At 42.0% G+C, this 20,891-nt stretch overlaps 1 protein-coding gene across 1 annotated transcript; it reads right to left on the bottom strand.

Annotated features, from left to right (window-relative positions):
* Nucleotides 1-5,937: 5,937 nt before the first annotated feature.
* Nucleotides 5,938-12,382, bottom strand: LOC110521734 (peptidyl-prolyl cis-trans isomerase FKBP4). The gene is made up of 11 exons (XM_021599542.3): nucleotides 11,536-12,382; nucleotides 10,125-10,269; nucleotides 9,900-10,042; nucleotides 9,664-9,784; nucleotides 9,400-9,556; nucleotides 9,022-9,112; nucleotides 8,769-8,852; nucleotides 8,485-8,670; nucleotides 8,223-8,366; nucleotides 8,011-8,106; nucleotides 5,938-7,052 (listed from the first exon to the last, which is right to left on the bottom strand). The coding sequence occupies exons 1-11, from the start codon at nucleotides 11,626-11,628 to the stop codon at nucleotides 6,984-6,986; spliced, it is 1,329 nt and encodes a 442-aa protein (XP_021455217.1). The 5' UTR covers nucleotides 11,629-12,382; the 3' UTR covers nucleotides 5,938-6,983.
* Nucleotides 12,383-20,891: the final 8,509 nt, after the last annotated feature.

Raw genomic sequence — 20,891 nt, 5'->3', positions numbered from 1 at the left:
GCAGCACCACACCTGTTAAGTGTTTTTGTAATACAGTGTTTTGTTGTCATAGTCAAACTAACTACACATCAGGATAACAGCCCTATCGCTGGGGATTGAGTAATCTATGTCAGTGTGTTTGTGTGTGGCAGCCTGTGTGTGTTTTATCAGAAGAGAGAGTACCTGTAAAATGTCACGCCTTGGCGCCCAGTGTGTGTTTTACCCAGCAGTGGTGTAAAGTACTTAAGCTAAAATATTTCTTTAAGTCGTTTTTTTGTGTGTATCTGTACTTTACTATTTCTATGTTTGACAACTTTTACTCAGTGGTGTAAAGTACTTAATTAAGTAGTTATTTTGGGTATCTGTACTTTACTATCCTATTCATATTTTTGACAACTTTTACTTTTACTTCACTACATTCCTAAAGAAAATAATGTAATTTTTACTCCATATATTTTCCTTGACACCCAAAAGTACTTGTTCCATTTGGAATGCTTAGCAGGACAGGAAAACGGTCCAATTCACACACTTATCAAGAGAACACGTGGTCATCCCTACTGCCTCTAATCTGGCAGACTCACTAAACACAAATACATCGTTTGTAAATTATATCTGAGTGTTGGAGTGTGCCCCTGACTATCTGTCCATTTTCAAAACAATCTAATGGTCCCATCTGGTTTGCTTAATATAAAGAATTTGAAATGATTTATACTTTTACTTTTACTCTTGTATAGTATATTTTAGCAATTACATTAACTTTTGATACTTAAGTTTATTTAGAACTAAATACTTTTAGACTTTTGCTCAAGTAGTATTTTACTGGGTGACTTTCACTTTTAATTGAGTAACTTTCTATTAAGGTATCTATACTTGTATTCAAGTATGACAATTGGGTACTTTTTCCACCACTGCTTTTACTTCACTACATTCCTAAATAAAATGATGTACTTTTTACTCCATACATTTTCCCTGACACCCAAAAGTACTCGTTACATTTTGAATGCTTAGCAGGACAGGAAAATGATCCAATTCACACACTTATCAAGAAAACATCCCTGGTCAGCCCTACTGCCTCTGATCTAGAGGACTCACTAAATGCAAATGCTTTGTTTTTAAATGATGTCTGAGTGTGTGAGTGTGCCCCTGGCTATCCATAAATTTTTTACTGTCTGGTTTGCTTAATATAAGGATTGGAAAATTATTAATATTTTTACTTTTGATACTTAAGTATATTTTAAACCAAAATACTTTCAGACTTTTACTTAAGTAGTATTTTACTGGGTGACTTTTAAGTTTACTTTCTATTCATTTTCTATTAAGGTATCTTTACTTTTACTAAAGTATGGCAATTGGCTACTTTTCCAACTCTTTGTGACCCTGGAGAGGCAGATTGTGTTAATGCCGTAACAGGTTTGCGTCAATTCTTCAATCTTCATACAGTGCCTTGCGAAAGTATTCGGCCCCCTTGAACTTTGCGACCTTTTGCAACATTTCAGGCTTCAAACATAAAGATATAAAACTGTATTTTTTGGTGAAGAATCAACAACAAGTGGGACACAATCATGAAGTGGAATGACATTTATTGGATATTTCAAACTTTTTTAACAAATCAAAAACTGAAAAATTGGGCGTGCAAAATTATTCAGCCCCCTTAAGTTAATACTTTGTAGCGCCACCTTTTGCTCCGATTACAGCTGTAAGTCGCTTGGGGTATGTCTCTATCAGTTTTGCACATCGAGAGACTGAAATTTTTTCCCATTCCTCCTTGCAAAACAGCTCGAGCTCAGTGAGGTTGGATGGAGAGCATTTGTGAACAGCAGTTTTCAGTTCTTTCCACAGATTCTCGATTGGATTCAGGTCTGGACTTTGACTTGGCCATTCTAACACCTGGATATGTTTATTTTTGAACCATTCCATTGTAGATTTTGCTTTATGTTTTGGATCATTGTCTTGTTGGAAGACAAATCTCCGTCCCAGTCTCAGGTCTTTTACAGACTCCATCAGGTTTTCTTCCAGAATGGTCCTGTATTTGGCTCCATCCATCTTCCCATCAATTTTAACCATCTTCCCTGTCCCTGCTGAAGAAAAGCAGGCCCAAACCATGATGCTGCCACCACCATGTTTGACAGTGGGGATGGTGTGTTCAGGGTGATGAGCTGTGTTGCTTTTACGCCAAACATAACGTTTTGCATTGTTGCCAAAAAGTTCAATTTTGGTTTCATCTGACCAGAGCACCTTCTTCCACATGTTTGGTGTGTCTCCCAGGTGGCTTGTGGCAAACTTTAAACAACACTTTTTATGGATATCTTTAAGAAATGGCTTTCTTCTTGCCACTCTTCCATAAAGGCCAGATTTGTGCAATATACGACTGATTGTTGTCCTATGGACAGAGTCTCCCACCTCAGCTGTAGATCTCTGCAGTTCATCCAGAGTGATCATGGGCCTCTTGGCTGCATCTCTGATCAGTCTTCTCCTTGTATGAGCTGAAAGTTTAGAGGGACGGCCAGGTCTTGGTAGATTTGCAGTGGTCTGATACTCCTTCCATTTCAATATTATCGCTTGCACAGTGCTCCTTGGGATGTTTAAAGCTTGGGAAATCTTTTTGTATCCAAATTCGGTTTTAAACTTCTTCACAACAGTATCTCGGACCTGCCTGGTGTGTTCCTTGTTCTTCATGATGCTCTCTGCGCTTTTAACGGACCTCTGAGACTATCACAGTTCAGGTGCATTTATACGGAGACTTGATTACACACAGGTGGATTGTATTTATCATCATTAGTCATTTAGGTCAACATTGGATCATTCAGAGATCCTCACTGAACTTCTGGAGAGAGTTTGCTGCACTGAAAGTAGGGGCTGAATAATTTTGCACGCCCAATTTTTCAGTTTTTGATTTGTTAAAAAAGTTTGAAATATCCAATAAATGTCGTTCCACTTCATGATTGTGTCCCACTTGTTGTTGATTCTTCACAAAAAAATACAGTTTTATATCTTTATGTTTGAAGCCTGAAATGTGGCAAAAGGTCGCAAAGTTCAAGGGGGCCGAATACTTTCGCAAGGCACTGTACATAATTATTTTTATGCTAGGTTGTAAGGGCATATGTTAGAAAATAAGAACCCTGACTCATGTAGCTCAGTATTCAATTCATTCAGCAGGAATCTCTATTCCGTTACATTCATGTCAAAGAGCAGGTGAAAGCTAATATCTGGGCTCGGCCTCCATTGTGTTGCTTTAACCTGTCCTGCTTTCCCCTTCTTTCTCTCCAGCCATAGCATGTGATCTTCATCTGTTTACTTATTATTTGAGATGGAATCTAGGACACCGGTGTGTGTGTGTGACCGAAACAAGAAGTAGAGACACCTGATAATGTCATGGCCTACCATTTTCCATATGCACAAAAAGCTTATTTCTCTCAAATTTTGTGCACAAATTTGTTTACATCCCTGTTAGTGAGCATTTCTCCTTTACCAAAAGAATCCATCCACCTGACAGGTGTGGTATAACAAGAAGCTGATTAAATAGCATGATCATTACACATTTTCCACAAGGTGCCGGGGACAATAAAAGGCCACTCTAAAATGTGCAGTTTTGTCACACAACACAATGCCACTGATGTCTCAAGTTTTTAGGGAGCGTGCAATTGGCATGCTGACTGCAGGAATGTCCACCAGAGCTGTTGCCAGAGAATTGAATGTTAATTTCTCTACTGTACTCCAATGTCGTTTTATAGAATTTGGCAGTACGTCCAACCGGCCTCACAATCACAAACCATGTGTATGGCGTTGTGTGGGTGAGCAGTTTGCTGATGTCAACATTGTGAACAGAGTGCCCCATGGTGGTGGTGGGGTTATGGTTTGAGCAGGCAAAAGCTATGGACAACAAAGACATTTGTATTTTATCTATGGCATTTTGAATGCACAGCGATACCGTGACGAGATCCTGAGGCCTAATGTCATGCCATTCATCCGCTGACATCACCTCATGCGACAGCATGATAATGCACGGTTCCATGTCGCAAGGATCTGTACACAATTCCTGAAAGCTGAAAATGTCCCAGTTCTTCCATGGTCTGCAAACTCACTAGACATGTCACCCATTGAGCATGTTTAGGATGCTCTGAAATGGCGTGTACCACAGCGTAATCCTGTTCCCGCCAATATCCAGCAACTTCGCAAAGCCATTGAAGAGGATTGGGACAACATTCCAGAGGCCACAATCAACAGCCTGATCAACTCTATGCGAAGGAGATGTGTTGCACTGCACACCAGATAGACTGGTTTTCTGACCACGCCTCTACCTTTTTTTTTTTTTTACAGTATTTGTGACCAACAGATGCATATATGTATTTCCAGTCATGTGAAATCCATAGATTAGGGCCTAATTTATTTATTTAAATTGACTGATTTCCTTATGGGAAAGGAAAGGGGGGATACCTAGTCAGTTGTACAACTGAATGCCTTCAACTGAAATGTGTCTTCTGCATTTAACCCTCTGAATTAATCGACATCCACAGAACAGTGGGTTAACTGCCTTGCTCAGGGGCAGAACGACTGATTTTTACCTTGTCAACTCAGGGATTCGATCCAGCAACCTTTCAGTTACTGGCCCAACACTAACCACTAGGCTACTATTTTCATTTTAAATGTGGCAAATAGTACTTGAATAAAAAAATTATGCAAACTGGATTTTTGCATTACAGTTTGTCTGATTATGCACGCATAAATGGTCAAATAAATTGCGAATGAGATATTGATTTATCTTTACCCAATTTACATTTTTAATTTTGGCAGCTATACGCTTCCATACAATACAAGCTCACAAGACTGGTTTATTTAAAGTTTAAATGCAATGATCGTGAAAATTGCTTCTTTTGATTTTTACATGCATTTTCCTATATCTGGGTACTCTGATCAGGTTGTAGATATACTGTACTATACAAGGCCTCGCAGACTGTTAACTGATGTCTATTTCCATTAAGGAAGCCTTATGAAGACAGTTTAGAGTTGAGTGCAATTATATTTTTGTGAAAATGTATTTTTTATCTAAAACAAGCACTTTTCTACCTAGATACTCTGGCTAGGCTGTAGATATACCATACATATTCAGATATGGTGAAAATGGATTATTCATAAAGATACATATTTTCCTCTAATGCGCTTGTATGGTATATACAAAGCATTAGGAACACATGCTCTTTCCTTGACATAGACTGACCAGGAGAATCCAGGTGAAAGCTATGATCCATTATTGAGGTCACACACTTCAAATCACTGTAAGGGAGGTAGGGGGAAGAGAAGCAGTGGCATAAAGTATTTAAGTACAAATATTTTAAAGTACTACTTAAGTTATTTGGGGTATCTGTACTTCATATTATATATATATATATATATGACAACTTTTACTTAACTACATTCCTAAGAAAATAATGTACTTTTTACTCCATACATTTTCCATGACACCCAAAAGTACTGATTATATTTCAAATGCTTAGGACAGAGAGATGGTTTAATTCACACACACTTCAAGAGAACATCCCAGGTCATCCCTACTGCCTCTCATCTGGTGGACTCACTAAACAAAAATGCTTTGTTTGTAAATAACGTCCGAGTGTTGGTGTGCCCCTGGCTATCCGTAAAAAAAAAAAAAAAATAAGGAAAACAAATGGTGCCATCTGGTTCTCTTAATATAAAGGAATGTACATGTATTTTACTTAATACTTAAGTATATTTAAATCCAAATACTTTAGACTTTTACTCAAGTAGTACTTTACTGGGTGACTTTTACATGAGTTATTTTCGATTAAGGTATCTTTACTTTTACTCAAGTATGACAATTGGGTTTTTTTTTTTCACCCCTGGAGAGATGCATTTCAGGGGGGCAGAATATGCATTTCTGATTTAACAGTTGGCCAAAGAAAGTTGTATTGTACAAAACATGTGGATACACAAAAACAAGAGTTTGAGTAATTTCTGTTTATTAGATCCTACAGAGAACCAACCGTAATGCTCCAATCAGAAAGACCCCCCCCCATCAACACAAGAATTTGACACCCCAAACCCCACCCACTGACCAATCTCACTCCCTAGCTGCTCCGTCCTGTTCCAACACACTTGATTCTACAAACCAACTGCTATACAGGACTGTGATTAGCTGAATCAGGTATTATTCTAGAGCCAGGTCCGCTGGAGCTGGATGCTGTAAGTCTGCATCTCAAATGACACCCATTATCTATATAGTGCACTACTTTATAGCAGCCTCCTCAGGTTAGACACAGGGCACTGGTCAAAAAGTTGGACATATGTCATCTACAGGGTATCGAGTGTGATTTGGGATGCAGCCATAGACTACAATAAGACTATATATGTAATCTGACTGAGGTTTATACTGGCTGAGTTCAACCAGGAGAAGCTGCTAGTTCATATCAGCTACTACACACACACACACACACACACACACACACACTTTCCAGTCGTGAAGTAAATCATCCCATTAAGAACAGTTAAAGAGAGAAATCATAAACCCAGGGTAAGAACATACAGTGTTTGAGAAGCAGAGAGCAATTGTTTAGTGAACATGACTTCTGCTAGAGAGGGTGCTGCTACGGTCAGCAGACACAGTCGCACACACACAGGGAGCAGACAGGAATTGATTAGTTGGCCTTGGAAGGGGGGGTGGTGATTACACACATCTAGTACTGAGCTTCCAACTCCATTAAGCAAAGAAGTCTGAGTAGGGGCGTGCAGGGAGGGGGCAGCCTGCTACATGCTAACCAGAGGGAGGGGGAATCCTTTTAGCCACACCTCTGGAGTGCAGTCAGCTACAGAAGGCCCACCCAGCCAGCTAGCTGCCATGATGATAGCACACAGACACACAGGAGATAGTCGAGCCATGGACACACATGCACTTCTCTCAAACACACTAACACTTTCACTCTTTAGAAACACAAATGTCTGAAGTTAAGTCTTCATGACAGACAGACTACCACATCTGTCTCCAGCAGTCATTACTCCTGTCCTCCACTCTCCTCCACCTCCATCCCTCCTCCGTTCTCCATCCCCTTGTCAGCCTCCTCCTGATCATCACAGCAGAGAGAGAGTAAGAGAGATATTAATACAGTTTAGTTCAATGTTCAGAGGTGATGTAGCTTCATAGACAGGTTGGCTGACAATGTCATGAAAATGATGCGTCTGTGGCCAGGAGGTGTGGTTATGATTCTGAATGGTCAGATAGCTAGCAACAACGACAAGCTGCTACCATGTAGGGAATTGTAGGTGGCTTGTTAATGATACCATGTCTTGTTTTTAGGTGTTTTGACTGATGTCATGTCTATGCTAATATGGTTAAAATAACAATGTATTTGAGAGACATGTGCTCATAATGCAAATGTATTTATGTTTTCAACAAACATTTGGAGACTAATTATAGTTTGCATGTTGTCAACAGTCTAAGCCAACCCAGTATATTTTGCCCCATAGTTGCGCAGTGTTGTCATGGTACCAGAATTGACTTCAATACCAGGTTTAGTATCACAATACTCAATACCACAGAAACAAGACATATTAACCAAAGTCACCAAAATGCAAAACATTTTGGTATTAGAATGTGTTAATTTCTGTAATTCTCATGTGTCTCGCGGATCAAGTTTGTCTATCAGCACAGTCAACCCCTTATTATAGCTTATTATAACAAACAACCTGCTTTCCTTCCATTTTGGACTTATTATACTGATCAACAACATTTGCATAGAAGTATCTTAATTTATAAATGACTAAGTGGATCGTGCCTGATCCACTTAGTCATTTATAAATTAAGATACTTCTATGCAAACGTTGTTGATCAGTATAATAAGTCTATAGGATGCTAAGTGTGAGTTAGTCTGCCCTCTGGTGGTTAATTTAGATAACTACAGCCTTGTTCTGTGTTTTCTTCAGTATTCCATCACCACTTACATTGGGGCAAGGGGAATTGTGTGGTGTGGAAGGACTAGGAAAAGTGTGTAGTGTGTAGGGGCTAAGGGCTGTTTGTCCCACCTTAGCGTCTCTCTCAGCAAACTTCTGGAACATGTTGGCATAGAGCCTCTTGTCCTTCTCATGCTGCTCCTTAATCTGTTTCTGGCACAGAGCCACCTGGAAGGGCAGAAAAACAGAGAGACCCAGATCAGACAGACAGCAGGGCATGAGATGGAGCATCCAGAAGAGGGAAGTTTTGACTGAGGCACACAAAGACCATTCTAGTACAGTACCTGGCTTTTGGCGGCCTTGTTGCTAGGATACAGTTGTATGACACGCTGGAAGTCTGCTCTCGCCCTATCAAACTCCTTCATGGCAAACAGCGCCTCCCCCCTCCGGAATAGAGCCTTTTCATTAGTGTCGTCCAGCTCCAGGGCCTACACACAAGAATGAGAGAGAGAGCAGGAACCATAGGTGAATAAGTATGGTGTGGAATATTCAGGAAGTCAGATATGTTCAGATACAGTCAGGTGTGTGTCTTCTGCGTGAGTGTACCTTGTCACAGTTGTCAAAAGTAGAGCTTGGTTCCTGTAGCTTGAGGAAGCACATGGCCAGGTTGAGGTGAGCAGCCAACCGCAGGGCTTGAGCCTTCTGCTCCTCCCCCTCGGGTAAACTTGATTCATTCTCCAGCCAGGACACAATCCTCTTATACTGGACAGACGCTTGGCGATACTTTCCCTCCTACACACAAACACATATCATATTACATCCTGTGTAAATCTGCACCAATGTTTGAAGCTACTTCCCTTCACACAACAGAAACGTTAATACACACCCACCTTGAAGTACTGTGTTCCCTTCTCCTTGACAATGATGCTCTGCTCCAGTTTCTCTGCGGAGTTCATTTCCCAGGATTCCTTGGCCTGTGGAACAGGAAATACTTTAGTCAGCCAGCTAGCATATCACCTCTCAGAACACCAGACACATTTAGGGAACGTTCAGTAGGCAAAATGTGTGGAAATGCCATGAACAAAATGCAGAAGGGATGTTTCTGGACAGGACCGTCTAGTTGATATGGCTAAAGGGTCATACCTTCTCGAAGGTGGTCAGTTTGAGTTTGTACTGCAGAGTGGCTTCACCAGGAATATTGTACTTGCTGTTGCCTGTGTTTCCATAGCCATACCTTCACACACACACACACACACACACACTTAGATATACAGAGCACAGGGGGCTGCTGAGGGGAGAACAGCTCATAATGGCGCAAATGGAATGGCAAACACATGGAAACCATGTGTTTAATACCATTCCGCTCCAGTCATTAACACGAGCCCGTTCTCCCCAATTAAGGTGCCACCAACCTCCTGTGATATAGAGTGCAGACAACTCGGCTAATATGCCCAGAGAACACACAATTACACATTTCTCAAAACAACATAGTATGTACACTAGGTTTGTAGTGGGTATTACTTGGGTTTGATGATGAAGAGGGACTCCTCTCCCTGCTCCATAGCCATCAGGGCTTTTTCCACTCCGCTTGGCAGACCCAGGCTCTCTCCATCTCCCAACTCAAACTTCAGCTCCCTCTTGTCAAACACCTTGCCCTCACAGCTGCCCTCCAAACACACTGCAGGGGAAAGAGAAAGATGGGTGTGTGAGAGCTGGTAGGTCTTAGTTTGGTTTGGCGTATCCCTGTTCCTTATTGATGATACGTTTGTGTGCGCGCGCTCATACCTTCTACGGCAGCGCCTTCATTAGGCTTGGTGTATCCCTCTCCCTTAGTGATGATGCGACGGATGATTCCTCCATCCTCTCCCTCTGTGATGTCCTCCCCCCGAAACTCAAACAACTCCACCTAACACACACAAAACATTAAATTTGAGCACTCTTACAAAGTCACACGTCAATGTTGGCATAGAATGTGTATCTCAAAAACACAACTTCTAAATCCCTGACAGACAGAGGGTTACCTGGAAGACAAGTGTAGCGTTGGGGGGTATCTTCGGGGGGCTGCCAGCAGTGCCGTAGGCATACTCTGGTTTACAGATCAGCTGGCTGATCTCTCCTACTTTCATAGTAGCCACTCCCAGGTCCCACGCCTTGATGACCTGGCCTACACACACACACACACAGTTATGGTAGCCACATCAAGGTCCAATACCTTGATCGCCTGGCCTACACTAACAGACACACACCTTTGCCCAGCTCAAAGGAAAACTTCTCTCCTCGTTCACGACTGGAGTCAAATGGGGTTCCATCCAGCAGGGTGCCAACATAGTGAACAAACACCTTGTCCCCAGTCATAGGCAGCTCTGTCCCTGTGCCTTCCTGTTTCACCAACTAGAGATGGAGGTGAGGTAGAGACTGAAGATTAGTTGTGCTGTAGCAATGTATGTGGTTTAGTACACTGAACAAAAATTCAACCTAACATGTAAAGTTTCATGAGCTGAAATAAAAGATCCCAGAAATGGTTCAATACAGACAAAAAGCTTATTTTTCTCTAATTTGTTTTACATTCCTGTTCTTGCACCTTTATCCTTTGTCAAGAGAATCCATCTACCTAACAGGTGTGGCATATCAAGAAGCTGAATAAACAGTATGATCATTACACAGGTGCACCTTGTGCCGGGGGCAATAAAAGGCCACTAAAATGTGCAGTTGTGTCACACAAGGCCACAGATGCTTCAAGTTGAGGGATCGTACAATTGGCATGCGGGCTGCAGGAATGACCACCAGAGCTGTTGCGAGAGAATTGAATGTTAATTTCTATACCATAAAATGTCATTCGAGAATTTGGCAGTATGTCCAAAAGGCATTATAGAATTTGGCAGTACATCCAACCATGTTTGGGATGCCCTGGATCAACATTGTGTTCCAGTTTCAGCCAATATCCAGCAACGTTGCACAGCCCTTGAAGAGGAGCAGGCCAACATTTCACACACCACAATCAACAGCCTGATCAACAATATGCGAAGGAAATGTGTAGCGCTACATGAGGCAAATAATGGTCACACCAGATACTGACTGGTTTTCTGATCCACGCCCCTACCCCCCCCCCCTTTTTTTTAAGGTATCTGTTTTCCTAGTCATGTGAAATACATAGATTAGAGCATAATGCGTTTATTTCATAACTCAGTAAAGTCTGAAATTGTTGGATGTTGCGTGTATTGGTCTCCAATGGAATGCTGCACGGTTGTTACCAGAGGCAGTTGCAGCACCTTCTGTGTGTGGTGCATACCTTATTGTCTCGGCCGTAGGCCAACATCATGGTGGCAAGACATATGAACTTAAAGGTTATAGATCTGCTGGCTATCGAAGATGTGGGTAGCTAGCCAGTTAGCTTGCTAACCATGCAAGTCCAACATGTTTATCGCTGGCTAACGTTAGCAAACGGCAAAACCCAAATGTTGCCAATTCAGTCGTTGTCCTGCGAAAAACCATCTAAGTAGTCTTAAGTTAACCTAGCTAACCAAATGACAAATAAAATGTTAGAAATAGTTTAGGCTACCTTAGTTCTGGTAATATCATTCATTGCATTGGCTAGGTAAGCGAGCAAGCCCACGTTAGCCAAGCTAGCTGACTAACTAACGTAGCTTTCTCAGTTACCTTTAAAACCCCTCCATCTTTCTTCTGCGTGATATCCTCTCCCTCCATCGGGATGTTGTTCTGTTCTTCGTTGGTCACCTCTTCAGCAGTCATAGCCCTGTAGCCCCTGGCCTGAAACAATGTCTGCTGACGTTAGCTAGCTAACAATACGGCTGGCTAGCAGGGCGCAAGCTAGCTAGATAACTATGGTTCGGAAAGGAGAGCTGCGCCACAAATCAGCTAGATCAAGAATCCGTTTGTCTTGTTAGCTATATTTCGCACATTTAGCGCCAAATTATGCCGGATATCGACCGTTGTGCACCAGTCTCCAAACTGAATGTTTGCTATTGAGCTGCTTGGCTAATAAGTCAAGGGGTCCACGTTGCTGTGTTATTTGCTTAGTTCTAGCATCTGGAAGAAAAGCCTAGAACTTTCCAGATTCGCAGCGAGGAAAGGGGGGTGGCGGAATTGTCATCGTCGTTTGAAGCAAGTGACTCAATTGCCGTCTAACGAAACACACATAATGTCCATTAGCTCACACATTGTTTTATGATGTGATAAACACATGTATTGGGATCTTTTTTAAACAATGTTTTATTTTGGGGAAAGCTGGCGTATTCAGGACAACTCGGAAACGTAACATTTCGACTTGTAAACACATTGTAGAAAGATGAGGCCCGAGTTTCCCAATTGGAAATGGTCAGAATCAACTAATATGAAGCTCTACGCAAATAACTTGCTTTAATTTTAACTCGGAGTTTTCGACTTGTCATGAATAAACTCTCTCTTAAATAATACATTTTTCTTCAAATAAAAGCCCAGTCAGCCCAGCGCTGCGTTCATTATAATTTAGAACTCGGAAATGTCCGACTTGGAAACTAGTTGTAGAAAGATGACGTTTGGAAACGATCAGAATCAACCAATAGGAGGCTCTATGCTCTTTTTAACTCAGAGGTTCCGAATTTCAGAGTAGTCTTGAACACGCATGAGGTCTGAGCATATATGACAGATGTCTCTTTCTCTATCACTGGCAAAAAAAAATCTAGTCAGGGTGGGTGAACAGGGAAGGGAAAATTGAGCACGTTCAAGTGGATCACTTTGTCAAGACCAGGGGAGAATGACTGCCCCCTTTCTTTGAAGACACTAAAGTTTAAGGCCGACCACAGTACTGCATGTTTCTAAGACAACACTGGTACCAATAATTGCTTCTAATACACCACATGAATCTCCTTGAATTGATTATTTTAAAAATGCACACAGGGACACTTAAAGTCAATCTTAAATGGATCATTGTTTATTATCAGTTAACTGGAGAAGTTCCAACAAACTTGATGCACCATAGTGAACGTCTGTCAGGAGCTCTAATGGGGCAGTCCCATTAGATTGCTTATATATTACAAGTTATATTTGCATGATTTAGCTTATTCATAATTCATTCATCATTAATGTTTGCTTAATTCATGTGACAAACAAATACTGGGTCATGTATATGACAGACCAACATCTCACAAGGCCTTTTCCTTGCTGAGACCTTGACACTGAGATATCTTTCATTCTCAAAACAAGGGTCTGGGCGTACTGCCAAATTGCAGATACTGATAGTGAGGATATGCTTAGTCAGTCACTTGCATGAACACAGAAAACAGTTATTAGTAAAGCACATGAATAGAGCACAGAAATGGATTTTTAGAAAAGCACAAAAACAAAAATGTCCATGGTGCTGGAGATCAGAGGTGTCCGGTGTGATAATGGCAGATTGAGTAGTGCAGAAGGTGTCGTATGCTGAGGCAGTGAAGAGAGTAGTAGAGGAAGATGGGTTCAGGGTGAGGGACCCTAAGAGGATCCCAATGAGTAGGCTGAGGCCAATAGAGAGTGATAGGAATAACATGTGCTTCAGTAAGTTTTTTTTTTTTGGGGGGGGGGGGCGTTCATGGCAATGGTGGCCAATTGTACCGCAGGGATGGAACACAATTCAGAGGATATATGTGGTGGCAGCTGCAGAGAAGTACTTGGGTGTACAAGATTTTACTGCAGAAGACTTACACAATGTTTTGAATGATAGTGTCCCGTCCTCCCAGGCTGCTGGCGTGTAGTAGGATCTGATAGGGCCAAAGTAGTGGAATTGTGGTGAGGTTTTAATGGGTGCAGGGTTAGTTGGTTGGGCAACTTTTTCACGAAGTGTAATGAATTCCTCTCCAAGGCAATCAGCAATTTAGTACCAGGAGGTGTGCTCCTGTTTTCTCAGCGGCAGTGTTCCCGTCGCAAAACTAAGACTCTCGTCGCACACAACCCATGTGGAATTCCTGGTCTCTGGCAGCGTTTGGAACTGCCGATCTGCAGTCAAGAATGCAGAGTTAATCTCAGCCTATGCTGCCCTTCAGTCCCTTGACTTTTTTGCCCTAACGGAGACATGATCACCCCAGAGAACACTGCTACTCCATCTGACTATGTTTTTTTTCTTCATCTGACTATGTTTTTTCTCATGGTCCGAGAGCATCTGGTGGTGGCACACTGCTACTCATTTCTCCAAAGTGGAGATTTTCTCTTTTCTCCCTCTCTCACCTGTCCATCTCCTCATTTGAATTCCATGCTGTCACTGTCACTTGTCCACTCAAGCTTAACATTGTTGTCATCTGCCCACCAGGTGTCCTTAGAGAGTTCCTCAATGAGCTTGACACCTTGGTAAGCTAAATTCCTGACGATGGCTCACTGCTCTTCGTACTTGGCGACTTCAACTTCCCAACATCTGCCATTTGGCACTATGCATTCAGGCAGGTAGCGTTCTCCTGGCATCCGCTAAACCCAGATTCGTCCGTCAGACTGCCAGATGGTGAAGTGTGATTCATCACTCCAGAGAACGCGTTTCCACTGCTCCAGAGTCCAATGGAGGCCAGCGTTACACCACTCCAGCTGACGCTTGGCATTGCACATGGTGATCTCGGGCTTGTGTGTGGCTGCTCGGCCATGGAAACCCATTTCATGAAGTTCCTGACGAACAGTTCATGTTCTGATGTTGCTTCCAGAGGCAGTTTGGAATTCGGTAGTGACAGTTGCAACCTAGGACAGACGATTTTTATGCGCTACGTGCTTCAGCATCGGCGGTTCCTTTCTGTGAGCTTGTGTGGCCTACCACTTCGCTACTGAGCCATTGTTGTTCCCAGATGTTTCCAATTCACAATAACAGCACTTGCAGTTGAGCGGGGCAGCTCTAGCAGGGCAGACATTTGACAAATTGACTTGTTCGAAAGGTGGCATCCTATGATGTAAGGCCATTCTACTGCCAATATTTGTCTATGGAGATTGCATGGCTGTATGCTCGATTTTATACACCTGTCAACAACGGGTGTGACTGCAATAGCCAAATCCACTAATTTGAAGGGGTGTTCACATACTTTTGTATATACTGTATAGTGTATATTAAATATTCCCCACAGCACCCCCCAAAATAAAAAATACTTTTGTGAACTAACACTCACATGTTACTTTCCCCCCCCCTTACAGCTTTGACTTGGCTGATAGTAAGTACATTTTTCCTCAATAAAGTAGCTTCTAACTGTGATATGTGGTTGCCCCAACTAGCTATCTTAAGATGAATGCACTAACTGTAAGTCTCTCTGGATAAGAGGGTCTGCTAAATGACACATTTTTTATTTCATACTACAGAATAGTAGGCTGCATGCACCTATACTATTTGTTGCGGCCCGCCATGATACAGAATAATATATATATATATTTTTTTAAGTTGGCTGTTATCTTTGCATCAGGTGACAGAAATCTAAATTCACTACCAGCGCTTTGAAAAGTTTATTTAATTGTACTTTCTTTTGGATATATTATCTCACATTCCTACTGCCAAAAGGACCAACCACACGGACAACCAGTAAAGTATGTTAAAATACTTTTATTCAACATTCTGGCTTGTAGGTGGACATTTTCCAAAGAAATGTATGGCATTAATCTCAGACTGTGAACCAGAGGTATCACAGTCTAATTGTCAGGCAACCTATACTAGATGTGCATTTCCCTTTCTAAAAAGTTTTTACAGTACTGATAATTACAACTGTTGTATACCTGAGGCAGCAGGTATACAACAGTATAGTTGTAGTTAACTGATAATAATGCTCCTTATTATCAGTTATGGAGGAGGCTGGTGCCCCCCATTTCCCCTACCAGCCATACCCCATCCAGGAGCAGTTCATGCAGGCCCTGTACACTGCACTGGAGCACGGCAAAGTCGTCATCTTTGAGAGCCTCACTGGAACAGTGTTTGTGTGTGTTAATTTCTGTGTATTAATGTGCATGTGATTCTGTCTGTCTGTGTGTGTGTGTGTGTTCCAAAACAAATCACTGTGTCTGATATGTGGAGCTCTGAGCTGGCTGAGGGATCATGCGGAGAAGAAGAGACAGGAGGCAGACAGACTGCCTGCAGGGGCACAGAGGTAGATCTCTCTCCATCCCCCCATCCTCCTCTGATGAGCCTAACTGGATCACTGACTTTGTGCAGAAAAAGGCAAAGAGGGACCTGGTGTCTAAACTGAAGGTAGTGGAGTAGTTGGGGGGTCTTGCAGGTAGCTCGGTGTCGATGTGACTTACTTGTTTGCCGATTGTCAGCATCACTTTGTGTGTGTCTGTGTGTCAGAATGAAGAGCTGTGGAGGAAGAAGAGGGAGGAAGCCTGGAAATGATCTGAAACAACTCTCAGCTTTAATTCACTCTGAAGATTAAGGTAGAGTATTACATTATAATACACAGTAGAGTATAGCTGTATACAGTAAAAGCTTGATTTTTTTTGTGTGCTTGTGTGTATAGAGCTATACGGATGATAAGGCGGTGAAGCTGCTGAACCTCAGTATGGGCCCCCGTGGGGAGGATCTAAAGGACCCTTCAGAGGAGGAGCTTAAGAACGATAACGAGGAGTACAGAGGAGTACAAGAACGATAACGAATCAAAGACAGACAACAAGTCAGGGCAACTCAATTATTAGACCACAATTGAGTATATAGCCTATGGCAATGCTGACGTAACAAAATATGGTTATTCAGTATTTCAGTGAGGGAAGTAATTTACAAAAACTGGAACGGGATATACATTTGTAATTGAAGGAAACTATCAGTTTAAAAAACTGGAGGCCTGGCGCATTGCTCTCTATTCTCTCTCTCTCGTAAGCTCGCTCCCTCTCGTAAAGCTCGCTCTCTCTCAGACCAGCGTCAGAAGGAAGTGGAGGGTTGTAAGAGGAGGAGGGGTGTGTCTAAGGTGTTTTTTCTATATGTAGTGTGCAGTGTTGGGGCGGTACGAGACAGAGAACAGCTGCTCAGCCTGGCCACAGAAACACACTCCTGCCCCTACTACGATACACGCTTCACTATATCCCCCGAACAGGTAAACACCATCACACTCACCTTTTCCTTCAAATTATTAGGTATTACGTTGTAAGTCCCGGGCCCTTTTTATTTATCTTTTACCCCTTTTTCTCCCCAATTTTGTGGTATCCAATTGGTCTTGTCCCATTGCTGCAACTCCCATGCGGACTCAGGAGAGGCGAAGGTCGAGAGCAGTGCGACTTCCGAAACACAACCCAACCAAGCCACACTGCTTCTTGACACAATACTCATTTAACTTGGAATCCAGCCGGACCAATGTGTTGGAGGAAACAGCGTACACCTGGCGACCGTGTCAGCGAGCACTGTGCCTGGCCCGCCACAGGAGTTGTAAGTGTGCGATGGGACAAGGACATCCCTGCTGGCCAAAGCCTCCCCTAACCCGGACGATGCTGGGCCAATTGTGCACCGCTCCATGGGTCTCCCGGTCGCGACAGAGCCTGGACTCGAACCAAGAATCTCTAGTGGAACAGCCAGCCAGCTAGCTAGCTATATATATATATATACACACACATACAGTGGGGCAAAAAAGTATTTAGTCAGCAACCAATTGTTAAAGTTCTCCCACTTAAAAAGATGAGGCCTGTAATTTTCATCATAGGTACACTTCAACTATGACAGACAAAATGAAAAAAGAAAATCCTGAAAATCACTTGTAGGATTTTTAATGAATTTATTTGCAAATGATGGTGGAAAATAAGTATTGCCTAAATGGTCCGCTGGAATAACGTATTGAGAATGGAGTCGTATTTAAAATGCTGAATCATAGAAGAGACAGTTACCTAAATCTAATGAATTCTAAATAATAACGGAGAGATAATTACGATAGAGTTGTGCCCATCTAAATGTTTTTATTCTTATGGATTGACTGACATACGTTTTACATTTTGGAGTAGAGAAAGTTGGAAAGTTTGCTTTTACTCTTACGGTAGAATTAAAACAGAACTCAGTTTGAGTAGGGGGTATATTTTTGCCAGGCAGGAATAAGAGAGTTTGTTACAGTGTTGCCAACTCATTTTCAGGGTAAGTTGCCGGAGGCAGGTTGATTTGTAGCTAAAAGACGTTGTGATATCATTGCGTGATAACGTAGAATACACAATAACATTACTCAAATTGATTTGACAGTTGTTCAGGTACAGACTCCCACTCTTTTCTGTACGTCTGGCAGTACAATTTTGATTGAGAGATGTTGATTGATGTAAGTTCTGTTCAAGATCAAACATTTGTGACCAACTGTATTCATTGGGTTTGGCTTGTCGAACCCGTTCTACTGCTGCTGCAGTCAGCCAACAATGATTTGCAATTCGCTGAAATTGCTGCTGCCTGGGCACGGGCTGAGCGCCTGCTGCTGACGTCGCTCACAATGCACTTTTGCAGCCAGGCAATGATGTTGTGACTGAGGGTGTGACAGAGAAAATAGTGTCATTTAGAGGGAAAATGCGTGCATTATAGCTTTGAGTCACTTTTCAAAAGTTGCTAAAAGTTCCAAATACATTCTTAAAAGTAGCTACATTTGTCATGGTAGTCTGAAAAGATGCTAAATCTAGCAACAAAATTGCTAGGTGGGCATCACTGTTTGGTGGTGCGCGCTGGGCTATATTTGGCTGTATGGGATTCAGTTCTGAATAGTTGAATCGTAAAAGTTTTGTGATAGTTCCCGTTTATTGATTTTTGGTTTGATTGTTTAGGTAACACCAGTGAATTTGAACAGGAAGTTAATGTATTCTAAACATTATAATCTGTTTCCATTACATGGAACCATGTCAGGTCGGCAAAGTGGATTGCAGGTTGAGTTAATTTTATTTTAAAGGGACAGTGCACATTAATCACAGTTGTGGGTGTCTAATGGCAGGGTATTCCTATCAAGCATTTTGAGAGACGATTTGCAGACAGACCGAATGGGTTTTAATGTTGCAAAGCAAGCTTTGGCTAAACTAGTCAGGTAGTAGGAATAGATTTCATAGATTTAAAGTAAAGAATTGTATCCGAGGGTAGCGCATGCTCAATTAATTACATATAAACATTGAGAACATTTAAAACTAATGATTGGAGGGAGTACAATGGAATTAGAATGCTGACAAAGTGGTTTTCCTGGGAAAAGGAGGCTTCGTTGTCTCTCTTTGGAAATGTTTTCCGGGGCTATAATCTTGAAGGGAGCGAGTGAGATAGAGGCATGTTTCTACCAAAATTGAAAAGGCCTGGATATGTTTTGTTTGTTTTTAGCCTTAGGGTTTGAGGAGATTTCAATTTGTCCTAGAGACGAAATCTTAAAGGGGTACACGCACTGGAAGTTTTATTTTCTGAGTTTGAATTAAACACGTGAATTCTTTAGGTAAAGGGAATGTTCTGGCAACCTGGGATACAAAATGTAGAAAATGGTTGATGGTTTTTCTTTGATTTGTATAATATAGTATGAAACACAACTATAAAAGGGTGGTATGACCTTTGACCTCTATCCTGGCTTTCCTTTGTGGTCTGATCAGCCTCATGGGAGGGCCATTTGGATAATGAATTTAAGGTAATTTGTGATACTGATTTTAAGGTAAATTGAGTAATTGATAATTATGAACAAGTTTATAGTTCTTTGACATAGTTGTGAGTTGAACTAATGAGAAGAAAGAAATGGCATAGCCTTGGACTAATGGTAGACTCATGTTAGGTATTTAGAACCTAATCCAGGCCAACAGGACAGGGATATATGGCATCTGTGGTGATTCAGGATTATTGAGAACATCGAGATAACCTTAATCAACCTATGTAATTACTTTAGAGATGGCCACCATAGACATGGATTTTAGAAATATCACCTGAGTTCAGACAGTGAGACATTTAGTCAATATTTGGAAACACCCCATATTTGATAGTGACTGTTATGAGAAAGAGCAACAGACAGATAGGAGGAAGGGCAGACGGAGAAGCCCTCCCCGCACTGCTGAGACCTTGATGGTTTGGGAGCAGAGAGGAGAGGGGGGGGGGGGGGGGGGGCTGTTACTGAGTGGAGACAAAAGGGACCTGACACTGAACCATTGCCTAGAAATTATTCGGCACAACAGGCCGAAATAGTAGCATTGACTAGTGCCTGTGAAAGCAGCACAGATAAATCTTAAAGTAGATAAGACTCATGACAGAGAATTGTTACAGGATAGACATGAACGAACGCCCCAGGGAGAATTGGACATGTAGAGAATGAAAGGGGCGGTCCTACAAGATAATGTCAGACATAAGGATAATTTACTAATCTTACCTAAGTCATTGTTTAGATATGCGGCAATGTATAATAAACTAATAAAACATTTTTTATAAAGTGTTCCCAACTTATTTGTCGGAAACGATTATGGTAACTGGAATATTAGGTCAAGATATTATCCCTAGAGTTGGTTTACTAGGATCGATTTCTTTAAATAATGGATGACAGTTTAGCTAATCAGGTAGCACAAATAGAAGGCCAGAGTTAGGGACCAGAACAAGTACAAATAGAAGTTGAAGATATACTAGCAGACCACATGAGAAGACTGTTTGTTAACCAAACCATATGTCCAAGATTTTATGCTCTACAGGTGAATTACAGGAGAAGGTGATTTACTCAACCCAGTCCCTGAGGAGAATAGACGGGAAGCAGCCCCGTTGTGTGGGGCCATACCAAGTACTCCTGGTGACAGCCTTCGCAGTGAGAATAGCTGAAAGAGCTACCGGGGTTCATATCACACATTGCGAGAGGGTAAGACACTCTGACACTGTCGAACAATCACAGAGTTAGCAGAATACCAATAGGGTTCGGGAGTTACCTCTCCAACGAAGATTCCCTGACCCCGCCCTATCCTCCCTGTGTGCGATCCTAGAAGTGAAAGTGTGGGCTGGCCTCTAACTGAGGATATGTTCTCCGGGAAAGGGTGGGGCTTTACAGGAGTGCTGATTGGTCTGAGCTGTCTTATTGTGGGAGCCATCTTCCTAATACACCATGATCCATCCGAGAATGCAGAAGGTGGTAACTTGACCCGTA

This window comes from Oncorhynchus mykiss, chromosome 1, assembly GCF_057628025.1.
Source record: "Oncorhynchus mykiss isolate SJ-2025 chromosome 1, ASM5762802v1, whole genome shotgun sequence".
Classification (NCBI taxonomy): Eukaryota; Metazoa; Chordata; class Actinopteri; order Salmoniformes; family Salmonidae; genus Oncorhynchus; species Oncorhynchus mykiss.
The sequence above is the reverse complement of the archived record's forward strand: the minus strand, read 5'-3'. Positions and strand labels throughout refer to the sequence as shown.

Excerpts from the sequence above, each read along its gene's own strand:
- LOC110521734 (XM_021599542.3), bottom strand. The coding sequence starts at position 11,628 with ATGACTGCTGAAGAGGTGACCAACGAAGAACAGAACAACATCCCGATG. Across the intron at positions 9,785-9,899 it reads ACGCTACACTTGTCTTCCAG|GTGGAGTTGTTTGAGTTTCG; the intron begins GTAACCCTCTGT and ends TGTGTGTGTTAG. Across the intron at positions 8,671-8,768 it reads AGGGAACACAGTACTTCAAG|GAGGGAAAGTATCGCCAAGC; the intron begins GTGGGTGTGTAT and ends GTTTGTGTGTAG.